The sequence below is a fragment of the Zerene cesonia genome, chromosome 18 (genome assembly GCF_012273895.1).
Source record: "Zerene cesonia ecotype Mississippi chromosome 18, Zerene_cesonia_1.1, whole genome shotgun sequence".
In the NCBI taxonomy this organism is placed as follows: domain Eukaryota; kingdom Metazoa; phylum Arthropoda; class Insecta; order Lepidoptera; family Pieridae; genus Zerene; species Zerene cesonia.
In genome coordinates, this window is record NC_052119.1 from 3,603,871 (window position 1) to 3,616,471 (window position 12,601).

At 32.5% G+C, this 12,601-nt stretch overlaps 4 protein-coding genes across 7 annotated transcripts in view; 2 read left to right on the plus strand and 2 right to left on the minus strand.

Annotated features, from left to right (window-relative positions):
• The window catches only part of LOC119833719, a 39,407-nt gene extending 33,163 nt beyond the window's left edge, over nucleotides 1-6,244 (plus strand). Inside the window, exons 2-5 of one of the 4 annotated variants that reach the window (XM_038357863.1) lie at nucleotides 1,548-1,890; nucleotides 2,969-3,186; nucleotides 3,484-3,996; nucleotides 4,360-6,244. In XM_038357863.1, the coding sequence (XP_038213791.1) occupies nucleotides 1,671-1,890; nucleotides 2,969-3,186; nucleotides 3,484-3,996; nucleotides 4,360-4,632 (1,224 nt within the window). In that variant the 5' untranslated portion in view covers nucleotides 1,548-1,670 and the 3' untranslated portion in view covers nucleotides 4,633-6,244. Of the gene's footprint in view, nucleotides 1-1,202; nucleotides 1,891-2,968; nucleotides 3,187-3,483; nucleotides 3,997-4,359 lie in introns of those variants that run through there. The other 3 variants (XM_038357865.1, XM_038357864.1, XM_038357868.1) reach the window with 3 other exon arrangements.
• Nucleotides 6,245-8,553: 2,309 nt separating this feature from the next.
• On the minus strand, nucleotides 8,554-9,428 carry LOC119833856 (cytochrome c oxidase assembly factor 5). The gene is made up of 3 exons (XM_038358060.1): nucleotides 9,214-9,428; nucleotides 9,019-9,114; nucleotides 8,554-8,655 (listed from the first exon to the last, which is right to left on the minus strand). Exons 1-3 carry the CDS (start codon nucleotides 9,319-9,321, stop codon nucleotides 8,614-8,616), a joined length of 246 nt encoding a protein of 81 aa, XP_038213988.1. The 5' UTR covers nucleotides 9,322-9,428; the 3' UTR covers nucleotides 8,554-8,613.
• Nucleotides 9,429-9,959: 531 nt separating this feature from the next.
• Nucleotides 9,960-11,612, plus strand: LOC119834012 (probable cysteine--tRNA ligase, mitochondrial). The gene has a single exon (XM_038358284.1). It carries the CDS (start codon nucleotides 10,022-10,024, stop codon nucleotides 11,546-11,548), a length of 1,527 nt encoding a protein of 508 aa, XP_038214212.1. The 5' UTR covers nucleotides 9,960-10,021; the 3' UTR covers nucleotides 11,549-11,612.
• A 95-nt stretch (nucleotides 11,613-11,707) lies between these two features.
• Nucleotides 11,708-12,601, minus strand: part of LOC119833943 (transmembrane protein 39A) — a 5,422-nt gene continuing 4,528 nt past the window's right edge. Inside the window, exon 9 of the mRNA XM_038358187.1 lies at nucleotides 11,708-12,601. Within this exon, the coding sequence (XP_038214115.1) occupies nucleotides 12,549-12,601 (53 nt within the window). The 3' untranslated portion in view covers nucleotides 11,708-12,548.

Here is a 12,601-nt window from a genome sequence, read left to right on the forward strand (position 1 = left end):
TAGGTGGAATGAGGAAGGATGTGAAATGAATACTGATTATGTTTCCGATCTCTTACCAAATATATCTATTGTTTATTTCGTAATAAATGCCTGACGTTTCGTTGTAAATCGAACATTTTATGAGCTTTCGAGTTAGTATCTCACGGGTCCAAATCAAACGCCAGTGCGAAAATAATTTCAAATCAACATTATCTTGTATGTGGATACTAGAAGAAACACTAATAATTACAAGTACTCAATATTCAAATAGGAACTGAAATAGGGTTCCATAAATAGAACAAGTAACTAACAAATAGAGTATGTCTAAATTCCTTTTAAGATTTTCCCTTTTAAGTGATATATACAAATTATTTAATATACTGAGGTAATATATGTCAATCCGACTCTATTATCCCGCTCTGAACGAAAAATGAGGATTTCATTTTTTGTATAACTTTGAAGGTATTAAAATAAATAGATCGCTCTAGTTTATGTCTTACATCGATATTAACGTGGTTTGCGGATACTTTAGTGCCCACTTCTTGTAAAGCTTTTATGTTTATTGAATCTTAAATGTTTTCTGCTCAGCATTTCGGAATAACTCCATTAAGTGCCATAAAAAGTCTATCCAAGATTATAATACGATTTATTTATTTAAATTTTTGTCAGTTTTGTAATTTAATTGAAATGTCACTAATGTGTTTTTTTTTCTTAGTATCGATAAATAACATGGACTTCGGTCTTGATATTGCTTTTTATTGGAGTCTCAATTAAATAGTAGAAAGGGAAAATGCTACATAAGTATTTGTCCACGTCCGTTCTATGCTTCCCCGTCAAGAATAGTGTGTGATAAATGACCAAAGCTTTCTATAAGTTTCTTGTAGTTCCTTATTGCAATATATTAGATGTTTTAGTGTATGTGTTCTTTAGTCTCCTACAAACAGATTCTAGCGTTAATACTTTCCAAAAGTGTATCTCATTCATGAAATCATTCATAGAAAGAAAGCTTTATGTGACTGAAACTAGCTGTAGCCCAAAAATAAATTTCATTCCCTATTTTATGTCCTTAGGGCTTAAGGCATACAATTTATCACAATCCTTTTTTAGCGGATCATAGCAGCTATTTGCATGTCAAATTTCAACACGATCGGTTTAGCAGTTTGGACTGTGCGTTGATAGATCAGTCAGTCAATCACCTTAGCGTTGTATATATTAAATATATTCAACCACTTAAAACAAAATTAAAAATTGACTTAAAGATTTAATTTTCAATGGAATTTGTAGTGACCTTATGTGACATACCACTCCTCTTCTATAATTATCGCGTGTTGCCGTTGAGGTTATTTTAAAACCAAAAGTGTTCATGCTAGTCTAAAACATACAATTGTTATATACATATGATGTTATTATATCTTGGTTCATTTTGTTATCTAACGAATATATTAATTTACGTACGCAACGGAAATAATAAGATAATAAATTGCAATATATTGTGCATTTGTAAATAGTTTTCCGAAACATTTTTGAAACGTCCAGTAAGTCTCACCATAACGATTATACTAAACCAGAAACGTATGCAACACTGAACGGAACTCCGCTGTATGTAGTCGATTAATTCTTGGCTACATTTGACTAATTAACAAACCTAACGTAAATAAGTGTGAACGAGACGGTTGTGGCAAGCATCCAAGATGAATTTGATGTTTCGAAAGAACTTCAGTACTGAAAAGACAGTTTCGGGGGGAGGGGGTGGGGGGAAAGCGAAAGGAGCTTTGGGAGCGGGCAGGAACGCGAAACGCAGGGATCGTGACCGCTTCTCATGCATGGAGGAACATCATTACAGAACTCATCTGTTTTTCTCAGCACCAAGGGCCAGTACACAGTACAACGATGGCTCAGGTAACTCTGGAAGTAAGGATCGTAGTTCCAAATTAGTGAGTACGTGTGATCAGTGTGGGTTCCGTAAGTTTGTTCTTGTTTATTTTCAAACACTTCCTAGGTAACATTCTTTTGAACTCTTTGTTTGATTAATGGTAAACTTTCTATTCTATTACTCGATACCAGATATATTTGAGTTACGTTTTCTATCGCTCTTACAAGTAACTAAAACATCTTTGGTTTTGAAGACTTCGACCTTAATGGAAAACATTAATAACCTGACTGGTTCAAACTGTCTATAAATACTTGATCACATTGGCGGTACCCGGATGGATGTTTACGCATGGTTTAATCGTGGCAGACTGACGTGTTATTATCGTATTTGTATCTAACTTTGTTTTGTTTGCCAACAACAATTTTACTTCAATTTTGTAATATATTTCTAATGACTTACGTTTAAAATGATGAATTCCTGCAAAGTGCTAACACAGTGCTCTGAAATGAGGAATATTTTCCCATATTGTTCCCTTAATAGGCTTTATTAAATGAAAATTATGTAAACGAAGCCTAAAGGAATCTAGGCTATTTGAGGCGTGTTTTAATGAGTCGCACCTAAATTTATATTTATCGTGTCGCATTCAACTAAAATGTGCTTTATTTAGGAATGTCTGAGCAAAACTAAATACTAGGTCTTATTTGTAAAGAAAGTGTATTTTTTTTAACCTATAACTTATTTACCATCGATTAGAAATTTAAGTAAGTGAGCAGGCTCACTTAAAATAGTAGCATGTACTGTAAAGTGAGGGTACACTTTTTTTACACCAACATTTCAGTCTCGCATTAATTCGAAAAGGTTGTATTGTTTGTGAACAATGACCTAGTATTGTAATTGCTCATTAATTCGAATAAGTCAACCAAATTCACTACATTTTACGTTTAATTGTATTTGATTTTACCTTTGCTATCGTCTGGAAACTGCACACCTAACAAGGAAAAATTGTAACGATTGGCAATCCCACATTTTCCCGTAATCTATATTCCTCATATGAGACCTGTTCTTGCAGTATGAAAAATATAGTCTGGTGATAACAATTATTTTAACGTATTACAGAACGATGTGGTCCAGTACTCGGTGGTGGAACGGGGCCGGAGCTGGAGCCACCGCAGCCGCTGGTCACCAGGGAGCCTTCAGTGTCCCTGCTGCGCTGGGAGCGGCCGACCACTACAGAGCGCAGGAGAACGGAGCCGGTTTCCTTGGCAACCCTCGAGAGAGATTGCTTCGTGATACCGGCACATGCCCTAGATCGGTTCCTACCTGATGGTGTGCCGGTAAGCGATAGAATTCTGTTGCAATTTCGTATAAATTTTTTTACCCGTGTTATGTTCATATCACGAGTTAAATTTAAAAATTATTTTCATTTTCTAATATATCGGATATCAATAAAGAGATTAATGCTCTAGAAATCGATAGATTCAGGTGACATAATCCCTTCAAAACACAATCTATGAACTTCTATTTCAAATGCTTTGATAAAATTAAATATATAAAGACATAACACAAAGAAATATACGAAGAGGGATCCATAACAGCTTTAAATTTAATTACGTCCATTGAATTGTTTTCAGTTGCCGGTGCCTCCTCCAACACCAGAGAAGGGAATGGCAACGAAAACTGCTCCAAGTTCCCTGAGCGTCCTCGAAGTGGCGGACCCAAAGTTATGCATTTTAGCTCACCTAATGAGTCCTCTAGAACCTATAGAGCCTATTCTAGAATCTCCACTTGCCAAACCTTTGGTGAAACAGAAAGCAGCCGCTGGAGAATTGTTAAATGACGTAGCCCAAGCCAATACTGCCGTAGGTGGCATGCTTTTAGCCAATATGGAGAAGAATGCTGAATTTCCATTCATATCTTACTATGTGATAAATACGACACAAACTGATCCATTATTATTTTATAACAATATGAGGAGTGCTTCGTTAACGAAGTTCGATCCTAAGGCAATACGGTATTCTGCAGCGCATACGTTGGATTTATATAGTGAAGTTGCTATGATTTGTAGGCCTCCGTTTAATGATCTCGCTGGAGGACCTAAGAAGTCTCATACACCGACTACTGGGTTTATTATCAGTGTGTATAAGGTCAGTATCGACACATATTATATGTTTACAATTAAAGAACTTAAATGAGACGATTTTAACTTGAATTTTGCTACCATAAACGTATACGTTATATGTAGATTTTATACCTTTGCAGTTTATATCGAATCTTATATTATATAATAATGACGACATAAACAATAATAAATGTTTTTACATCTACTATTGAGTCGTGATTTCGATGTACATGTATTTAATACTTATTAAATACCTATATTTAAAAACTTACTTGCTTTAATAAATATCTATTATTATTAGATTGCACGCATAAAGACTTTTTTGTTGCCACTTTAGTTACTGTTATCTATACGAAATTTTTAATCGTCGTCCATTTTCCATTTCCAGGTATTCGAAGGAGATGACGGCGAGCGCTTCGAAAGAAACTGGTTATATTGGACCGGCGCTCGTATGCTATACCGACATCTGCCACACTCCGTCGGCATGAGGAAGATAGCCCTGCATAAATCAGTAGCAGCACACGGCGATAAAATGTACTTACTGGTTTGCGAATGCGCCAATTTACTTGACGATTTGTCAGGGGCCGCCATGTTAATAACGGCTTTACGAGCCAGGTTGTGCGGGTACACCGGCCTTTATAGACCAATACAGACTTTTTAGTAGCGGGAGATGGGCCTTAACGGCCTCACATGTGTTTTAATATAGCTAAGAGATATCTTTTGGAAACTGATGTATTATTCGGTTGTGTTCATTGTTTAGTCTGTAAATTACGTGTAAAATAAAAGTTATATGTTATGTTATTTGTCTGATCTGAAATTAAATCTACCTAAATGTTAGGTAAATGTGCTCAAGATAATACTGATATAATAAATGACAAACTAATATATACATCAAAACTATCGCATGTTTCTTTGATTGAACGTGATTTGATTACAAAATAATTGATGTTTTAACTTTTAAGCATATTTGTGTGTGATATAAGCAATAATTATAAACATTTTAAATACCGAAAGGTGTTTAATGTAAAATAAAGATATCTCCTAGTAAACTGCCAACAATAACTAGATGTAAAAAGGACCAAAATACTGCGTTACTCGTAAAATTGTGTTAATGGCATAAAGTTAAGTAGGTACGTATATGAATCCATGTGTTGGTCTGTGCCAATTTGGTGAATATCTAGTCTAGTATTGTCTACGCCAAACCTTTATCAAACTAAAATCAAAATGCTTACAAAATATACGTAGGTGTAATACGAAATTAATAAAATTTCGTATATTTCAATTACTGTCCTCTTGCTTATGCGTTTCAAAGGGGCTATTCTAGTAGTTTGGCGCTGACGCTTTAAAAATTAAATCTGATACTCAGAGAGCAATTTTAGTCTAAGAAAATTTCAAATTTATTCGCACTTAGAATATGAAGGTTGTTTATTGAATAGACATTTTAATAGCAATAATTATATGAATAGATTTACTTGGTATAGACCAATGTGCAAGGGTGAAAAATATTTAATTATGTACGTATTTTCATAATTGATTTTACTATAACAATAGTTTGCATGCTATGTATCTATGGTTCATTCATAATAGTACTTTGTTACCTACTTTTTCTAGAACTTACGTCTATTTAATTAAAAACAAAGATTTGCAGAGCATCTTCTCATTTTTCTTCAGTCATACCTACTTATGTTATTTATTGTTTCTTCCATGTTTCTTATGACTGCATAACCTATAAATTTCGTAAAGTAAAGAAGTATGGTATCGAACATATCTAATAATGAAAACATATCGAAATATTGGTACATTCCTATTATCATTAACGTGAATGAAAATTTAAAAATGAAAATATCAGTATTAAATGTATTTACAGAAGATTTCTAGATTTATTACCCGAGATAATTGGAAGGTTTGATATTTATAAGTGTTAAGAAAAATGAGAATATGCTTACTGCAATAATTCTATTGGGTAGGTACCTACGTACCTAATTAGTGCTAAGGGTACTGTAACTTTAAACTTTGAAATGCACAAGGAACATTTTCCGTATCTGTTAAAAACAAAAAATTTGATCTTGTTTATATTATCTATGAAATATCCTTAAAGGATTGGCAGAATATTAGCAATATATCGCACCGACTGTTATTATTCAAATCTACGGAATACATTTTGCTATGGTGCTAACCTAGTCAATTTAAAATAGAAGTAGTGATAAGGCTTGTTAGATTTGGATTAGGTACTTACATTGGTAGATTTAATTAATCTTGCTTACATCACCAAGGCGGTACAATTAATTAAACTAAAATAATTCTATTGCTTACACCAAACTTGAAATTTATAGTCAAAACGTCTTTTATCATAATTTCAAGACTCGTTGATCCGATAAGTTTTAAACGATTCTTAACTTTGTTATTTTTTAAAGCATTTTAAAACATACATATTATGGAATAGAATCATCATATTCTATTTATTCTTACATAATATTATGTACACACTTTTTACATAAAGAAACAGGATATAAATTTTCGTAAGCTTACTATTTCTCTATCACTTATAAGCAAAAATTTATATAGCTAGATACAAGCTTGATTAAGATAGAAGATTTGTGTAAAATAGGCATAATCTTTTAGAATTGATTAGATTTTATTTATTTGATGACTACGTTTAATATTTTGAACAACTGATAAAGCAGAAAAGGCGAGACACCTTCAAAATATTTAAATAGTGTGTATTTAATTTTTATTATCTAAATGCTTTGTAAATGAGAAATTTTTAAGGAATAGAAGAGGAGCAATTTAATTAATTATTTAAAAAGTTTTCATCCAGTGTGTATTTATTCAAATAACTACAAGCAATATTAGAACGCACAAATTAAAATCAAGCAACCTTTTACTAAATTTCCCAAATTTTCTCTACACTACAAAATCACTATTTTCTTGCAACAATAGAGCGATATGTTAAATTTAGAATTGCAAGTACTTACCTCCTAATTTAAATAGCTTCAAAAGCTAGTTTTCAAGCCGACTTTTATAAATTAAGTATTTCAGTTATTTTTATAATAAAATGATGAAATTACTGTTATGAGTTTTATTATTTTACATTCTACTAGTTCATTATATAATGAAAGGCAACGCTTTAAGAAATAGTTAATTAATACATGAATAAAGTATATATATATATTTTTTTTTTTTTTTATGTCACGGCCGGAAATGGAGCTGGTGGGACGCCTGATGGTAAACGCTACCACCGCCCATGACCATTTGTAGAGGCGTAAAGTCGATTGCAGACCTTACGCCTCTACAAATGGATTGCCGACTTTAAATTGGAAAGGGATTAAGAAAGGATTGGCGAGAGGAATAAAGGAAAGGACTGGGAAGGGGAAGGAAAAGGATATGGGCCTCCGGCTCCCCCACTCACCGAACGAAACACAGCAAAATGCTATTTCACGCCGGTCTTCTGTGGGGGTGTGGTACTTCCCCGGGGCGAGCTGGCCCAATTCGTGTCGAAGCGTGCTCGACTACCACATAATAATATCTTTGGTATACCCAAATATGTTTACTTTCTTCATTTAAAGACCCTTTTAATTCCAATCCCTGAACTATTTGGAATCTATAACAAAATTGTGGTATCTTTAAAACTGGTATATTTAAAAGTATTAATGACATCCAATTAAAATTAAATATGTATACATTTTCTTTACTTTGTGTAGTTTTTTAAAACATTTTTTTACGTGGGAAAATCTCACATAAGATAAATTTAGTTTATAAAACACAACCTAATATTTGTACTTTCATTCTGTGACCTAACCAACCACAAAATGTATGCAAGTGACTAATTACTCCATTAATTCTTTATTTTCACAAACACAAACAACAGTTTCACAAAATTAGATCAAGTTATCTTATTACCTTTCACTAAACATTTTAAGTAAAAAGACATAATAAACAAGAAATTCAACATCTTTAGTGAAGCATGGATTATGCGAAATCGTTGATCTCCTCATTTCCTTGCGTCAAGTACACAGGTGTATTACTTATTCTTAATTTTTTTCTATTTCTCAATAGATGCCAAAATTTGCCCACATGGTATTAGGACATTTACAAGATTATGTTGTCCCAAGGGAGCATTTAATTGGGATGAAAAGTATCCTAATCAGCTCATACACTGTATATATTATTGTGGGAGTCGAGCACGCTTGGGCCAGCTTGCACCGCGGAAATAGCACATCCCCACAGAAAACCGGTGTGAAATAGTGGCATGCCACTGTGTTTCGTACAGTGAGTGGGGGAGCCGGAGGCCCGTTTCCTTTTCCTCACCCGTCCCAGTCCATTCCTTCTTTCCAGTTGTTAATCCATTCCTTTCCCCTTACCCCAAAAAAGCGGGCAGCGCATTCGCAGAGGCCCTACCTTTGCGAATGTTCATGGGAGGTGGTGGTTAGTGTGATGTATGATAGTGTGATTTGTGTGTGTTCCTGCATGTCAAATTTTCAGTGACTACTGTGAACTTTATTTTTAGTAAATGTTTATATTATAATAAAGATCATGAATAAAAGGTTTAAAGAAAAAATGAAGAACAAATTAAACACATTGAGTAGCTAACAATTATGTAATTAAAAACAATTTTTACCTAAATTTCTTCAATTATAATATACTAATAGCCCTTAACTCCCCTGAATCTTCTTCTGTTATCAAGCTGTAAAGAAAAAGGTAAAATATTATTTAATTTATTAAATCCCCACATTTCCGATTCAGTGGTAATTTCCTCAAAACCTTTTATTTATTCTTTCCTTAGTCTCATATTATCTCTGTACAAGTTTTCATCCAAATTAAACCTGCAGTTCATAAAATTGGCGAGTTCTAGCAAAGAAATAAACAAAGTCTTCAGCTTTATACATGAAAAGTGCTATGTGTACTCATTTTTATCTATACAATGAGTAACATATTCAAAAATTTCACATCTTATGCTTGTGAAATTAGCAATAATGCTATAAGTAGGTAAAGAATCTTCTCTTAATTTATAATGAGAATCAAATGGTAGAATCACAAATATCCTTACCAATGAGCGTTTACACTCAAAGAAACTCTGACGCAATTGCAAGCATTCATCTGGTACTGTGCCTAGTTTTAAACATTCTCTGGGTGTTTTTCTTTCCTAAAAATAATATTTAAAATTAAATACACGCCCTTCGTTTTGATAAATCTTGGGTAAAGAAATAAATGGGTAATTTTTTGGTAATCATCACAAACTTACCTTCTTACAACAATCACTATTCAAAAGACAAGATTTAAGATCTGCACGAACACCTGCACAAGATGACTGATCAACTAACCCCACTTCATCTGGACCGAAAGTAACCATCTTTTTGCTTGTGTATTATGAATTTGTAGTATTTTGACTATTTCACAAATTACAAGCTGACCGAAGATATAATTTTTATATTGAAATATTTTTATGTCAATGTCAGCGCTCCACAATGTGTCAATTTCAAAATTTGTTCTTGACATTAACAAATTCGCTTAACACTGTTTTGATCCAGTATATACGTGTATAATCTATCTTTTTGATATTATTAAATAAAAAAAGTAAAATCAGTAGAATCTCCATATTGAAAATTGATGCAAAATTAGAATTTCACAGCAGTTTTATGTTTCAGGCTGCCAAGTCAATCTTATGAATCCATTCAAAGGAGTTAAATCGACTACTTCACATGAAAAACTCTTTACCTTCTTATTTCAAAAGTAGACTGTGGAAAATAACGTCGCTTAACTAATCTACAATACAAATCGAATCCAAAATTCTGTGATGTATTAAATGATTTAAATTTAATGTAATAATAAAATGTTTGATTTTCACTAAGAAAATACTAGGTAGATACATAAGTCCTTCTGTATTCTTTGTTTTGTTTTCATTCATTTATACTATTGATGCTTATGTCATTGTCAGCTGATACATTTTAATTTTTTCATACTGTCAGCTGTCAGTTATCAATTGTCATCCATATAATGACTTGTTTTTGTTCACAATTTCTTATCAATTGATTAATATATTTTTATTAAACATGAAGAAAATATTTCCCGTTTTAAAAAGGAATTTATCACATGTTTGTAATTTGAAACCATACAAGGAAACCAAATGGTTAATGCCCAATGGTAATCCAACTGGAGTATACGTTTACAATTGTGTGGCCGAAGAAAGAGTTCCAGTAATCTTAAACGATCCTACAATGGCCACATGGTATTCGTGTGGTCCCACTGTTTATGACTCTGCCCACATAGGCCATGCATGTTGTTATGTTAAATTAGATATTATCCAAAGAATACTGAAAAGTTTTTTTAACATAAAGCTCGTAACCGCAATGGGAATGACAGATATTGATGATAAGATAATAAAAAAGGCGAAAGAAACAAAAACTGCATACAAAGCTGTCTCAAAGCAGTTCGAACACGAATTCTGGATAGACATGGCAAATTTAAACATTGAAAAACCCATGATTGTTACCAGAGTTTCAGATCATATGAATACAATAGAAAACTTTATAAAAAATTTAATAGATTCAAACATGGCATACATGGCTAAAGATGGTTCAGTTTATTTTGATACAACAAAGTTTCATTTATATGGTAAGTTACAATCAACACAGGATCATGGGGAACCAAGTGATGAATTTAAAAAGAATAATATGGATTTTGCATTATGGAAAGCATATAAACCAGGGGAACCCAGCTGGCAAACACAATGGGGGGATGGGAGACCTGGATGGCATATTGAGTGCTCAGCTATGGTCAGTAAAATTTTTGGCTCCCAATTAGACTTTCATGCTGGTGGTATTGACTTGAAATTTCCTCACCATGAAAATGAAGAAGCTCAATCCTGTGCATTCCATAGCACAAGACAATGGGCCAACTATTGGATCCACATTGGACATTTGAACTTAAAAGATACAAAAATGTCTAAATCTCTCCAAAATACCATATCAATACCAAACTTATTAGAAACATACAGTGCAGATACATTCAGAATGGCATGTCTGTTATCTAATTATAGGCATCCTATGGAATATAGTGATCAAATGATGAAAATGGCCCAAGAAGTTGTAAATAAATTTAAGTTTTTCCTGAAAGATGTAAGTGTTTATGTGAATAATAGTCATGAGGGCAGTGCGTCATATAATTATAAACTTTTGAACAGTTTGCAGCTAACTGAAGAGAAAAATTTAGAGGCATTAAAAAGTGATTTTGATACACCAACTTGTATCAATTCAATGCTAAGTTTGATGAGTAATGCAAATACCATAATGAAAATAGATACAGCAAACTTTTATCCTGTACCAATGATATTGATTGCAGATTATATACTTGATATGTTAACAAAGTTCGGTCTTCAAATGAAAGAATCTACAGAACATAATATATCAAATTCACTTATTGATACCCTAGTAGAGTTTAGGCATACTGTGAGGGAAAATGCTTTGAAAGCTAAAGATAAGGAGCTGCTAACATCATGCGATATAGTTAGGGATAAAATGAAATCAGTGAAAATACAAATCAATGATAGCAAGACACCATCATGGATTTATGTTAAATAATGTTTTAATATATTGTATAGTTATTTGTATAATATACTGTAAGTAGTAAAAGTAATTCCATAAATTTTGTGTTCCTTTTTTATGTGAGTAATATCTAGTAGATAATTTCGTACAATTTTTTTTGTACAATTAACAGGGAAACTTAAAAAAAAGCAATATTAGGTTTTCTCTAAACTTTATTAACATTAAATTAATTACACTTATGACAGATCACTTGAGTATAAAAAAACTAAGTCGTCCCTATCTCCCAAGTATTTTTTCCAATAACTGAACAATGCATGTCTACAGTAGTCAACACTATAACCAAGTATATATTATAGTTACTAGGTATTATAATCTTACTCAATATTGTAATTTGTTGTCAAATTGTGATCTGTAACATTTGCTTACAATATAAGAGCAATATATTTAATCATATTATAATGCGAATACATCGCTATTATATATTATGCCGAGAATTGACATCTCCCAAATTACGGTCAGGTGCAAGTTACGTGTGGACGATTACAGTAAGTTTTTACATAAACCGAACCTCACCCATCATATTGAATGCCCATTTCAACATATTATAATGGTTTCACATTGATAGATTGTTTGTTATTTACCGTAAAATAATGCAATTAATTGTTTACCGAATGTTGCGGGTCACAATTTGTTCATAGATTACAAGTCAGGGCCCGATTTCCGCAATACTATAATCTACCGTTGTTTTCAATTTTGCGATGACTTTGTAATGTTTTACGTGATTGTTCAGAAAAATTAACAAAGGTATTAAATTAGCAAGACTAAATTCAGAACTGTCATAAATTCCTTTTGTTCTTTTAATTTTCAATTTAGGTTTATCAAAAATGTGTCTGACTAGAAAATTAGGAATTGTACTTCTAATCTATTCCTCGGTCACATGCAATAATCGACAACATCTATCATATGCATTTACGCTTTCAAAGTCATTTTTAAGTACTTAAAACTTTAATTGTACAAGGGAGATATGATTATAAACCTAATTGGCTTGAACATTTTTGTCTTGTATTAAATTTTCCGCCTTATACACTT

What these genes read in the sequence shown, in the direction of transcription:
- LOC119833856 (XM_038358060.1), bottom strand. Translation starts at nt 9,321, where the DNA reads ATGGTTACTTTCGGTCCAGATGAAGTGGGGTTAGTTGATCAGTCATCT. An exon ending in ATAGTGATTGTTGTAAGAAG is followed by an intron (nt 9,115 to 9,213) that starts GTAAGTTTGTGA and finishes TATTATTTTTAG; the next exon opens with GAAAGAAAAACACCCAGAGA. An exon ending in TTGAGTGTAAACGCTCATTG is followed by an intron (nt 8,656 to 9,018) that starts GTAAGGATATTT and finishes TTTTCTTTACAG; the next exon opens with CTTGATAACAGAAGAAGATT.
- LOC119834012 (XM_038358284.1), top strand. Translation starts at nt 10,022, where the DNA reads ATGAAGAAAATATTTCCCGTTTTAAAAAGGAATTTATCACATGTTTGT.